The 2,356-nt window shown below is 50.2% G+C and overlaps 1 protein-coding gene across 2 annotated transcripts in view; it reads right to left on the bottom strand.

Annotated features, from left to right (window-relative positions):
* CSMD3 (CUB and Sushi multiple domains 3) overlaps window positions 1-1,988 on the bottom strand; it is a 715,473-nt gene extending 713,485 nt beyond the window's left edge. For both annotated transcript variants that reach the window (XM_009890359.1, XM_009890360.1), the window contains exon 1: window positions 1,770-1,988. In XM_009890359.1, the coding sequence (XP_009888661.1) occupies window positions 1,770-1,947 (178 nt within the window). In that variant the 5' untranslated portion in view covers window positions 1,948-1,988. The remainder of the gene's footprint in view (window positions 1-1,769) is intronic.
* Between the last annotated feature and the right edge of the window lie 368 nt (window positions 1,989-2,356).

Below are 2,356 nucleotides of genomic sequence, written 5' to 3'. Positions count from 1 at the left end.
CCACCTGCTTCGGCAGCGGCTCCGCAGCCACCCCGTTAGCTCCAGCGCCTCCGTACCGCGCCCGCGGAGCGCCGCGGAGCGGCACGGCACGGCGCGCCTCGCAGGCAGCCAGCCCATGACTTGCATATGGTCGCCCCCGGCATAGAGAACGCGCTAACGACAGGGGGCTTAACCAAGGGAAAGAAATGCCCCCAAAGCCCCGGGTTGGACTTGATCGCAGACCTTCTCCAGAACGGGGCAAAGCGCAGGGAGCAGCTCGCTTCAATAGACGCAGTCAGGGAGAAGCTGCCTGTAATTAAAATTTGCATCAACAGCACAGGCGAGCCCCTTCCCCTCGGATCCCCCGTGTCAGGATAACACGGGAGGAGGTAAAAACCCTCGACAACCCCTCCGTGAAACACGAATTCTCTTTTCCTCGGCGATGCAAATAGGGAGACAAGCAGCTGCAAAGCTCTACAATAAACTGTTTCATCCAAGGCAGAGCCAGCTTGGGAAGGCACGCCTTTGAATGCCCCCCCAACACACCTCCTTCCCACCCGCGCAGGCAACCTCTGTAGGCGATAACCAAGTCTAAAAACTCGGAGAGGATCGATAACGTCTACTAAATATTCTGGGAGTGTATGAGTGTGGCGGGGAGGAGGGATGAGGATGAGGAGGGGAAAAAAAGGGTGATTAATCAGGTATTAATCACTGGCCACAAACAAGGGGAGATTATTTCGGGTAGGCAGCCAACTGTGGGGAGTTGCAGAATAGATCCTTTTACTGAAGGCACGCGTGATGGGATCAGCACTTCACCGTTTAGCGATGCCTGTGTAATTTTGAAGGTGCACATTATTCAAGCCACATATTTCTTCTTTTCTCTGTGTGTAGCATTTCCCTTAACTGTCTGCGAGCACAGACTTAGCGGGGATATTTGTGCCGGTAACTAGAGGTTTCCTTTTTGCTCTCCTTTCATGAACATAGAAGCAGGAAGAAAGCAAAATAGTCCCTGCCTCGGGAAAAAAAAAAAAAAAAAAAAAAAGACAAAAAAAAAAAAAGACCAAAACCGCAACCCAACCCTCCCCACATACGCCAGGGAAAAGGGACCAAAGGAGGGAAGAGAAAAGGTGTCGATCTTTGCACCCAGCGGCAGCCCATGCCTTCAAGGCTGAATTGCTAAGGTACCTTTCCGGCAGCCGGGGAGCCCCGCATGCATACAAACAGCTGAGCGTGAAGCGCATTTCGGGCTGGGAGACAGCTACGCACACGCTGGGCTCCTCCGTAACTTTCCCCACGCAACGGGTTAAACTAATAAGTGCATCGATATAGGCATTCCCGCAAAGAGCCCGTTGCTCGAGCGAAAACCAGAAATGTAGGTAATCCCCACACACACTACCATCATCATCACCTTAAAAAAAAAAAAAAAAAGTCACCCGGTGGGATTTGCTCGAATACACACTAGTTAGAGGCTATATGAACCAACTCACGTCTCCGTTTGAGCATACTGCAAGAATATTTATTGAGCCCCAGCTCAGTCACTGCATTGAACGCCAAGCCTGGCAAGCAAATACATTTCCTATCTCCGAAGAGAGCTCTGAATCAACTCCTTCTTTCCTCCCCGCTTTAGCGATCGTTTATATCTTTCCCTTGCAAAGTACCCAAGGCAAAAATAGGAAATAAAGATAAAAATATATTTTGTAATACACCTTGGTATAAGGCGAGAGCTTGCAACGCCCTGACCGAAAGCATAACGGACCCCTGAAAAATATACCCCTCGAATACTACCCTACCTTTCACACACGAAACCATCAATAAAAAGACGAGGTTCCAAAATGTAAATCCACTTTTAATCTCCATTTTCTTCACCAGGATGAAGTCCAGCCGGCCACATTTAGTACATCCCCTTTCCCAAAAGTCTGCTAATTTCGATTCCTTTGCACGGATTTCCCCTCTGCAGATCCCTTTCATATTATTCTTGAGAGCTCCTAATTCCTATTCCTTGGCCAGGCGCAGCGGAGTTGTTGCTGTTGATGGTGCGCGGTCACAGCTCGGAGTGAATGGTGTTTCTGGGATACCACAGCAACCTTGACGAGGACTCAACCATCTCTCCAACGGGGGCACAAAGTCTCAGCTACTCTCGATCGTGTCTTTTCCTTCCCCCCATCCCCCCGCTACCCCAACTCCCTGCACAGCCGAAACCCACCACAATCCTGGCTCGTTACAGCATCCACCAGGAGCCACGGAAGAGCATCTTAAAGCTCAGACACTCTCTCCAATAAACTCCAACCAGTATTTGCAATTGAGATTCTCCCCCCGCCCCCCTGTTCCTCCAAGAGGATCAATTCTGCCTAGGAAAACGGCTCGAGAAATAATACAG

This window comes from Charadrius vociferus, unplaced genomic scaffold, assembly GCF_000708025.1.
Source record: "Charadrius vociferus isolate BGI_N301 unplaced genomic scaffold, ASM70802v2 scaffold168, whole genome shotgun sequence".
NCBI classification, from domain to species: Eukaryota; Metazoa; Chordata; class Aves; order Charadriiformes; family Charadriidae; genus Charadrius; species Charadrius vociferus.
Note: the sequence above shows the minus strand (reverse complement) of the source record. Positions and strands in the feature narration are given on the sequence as shown.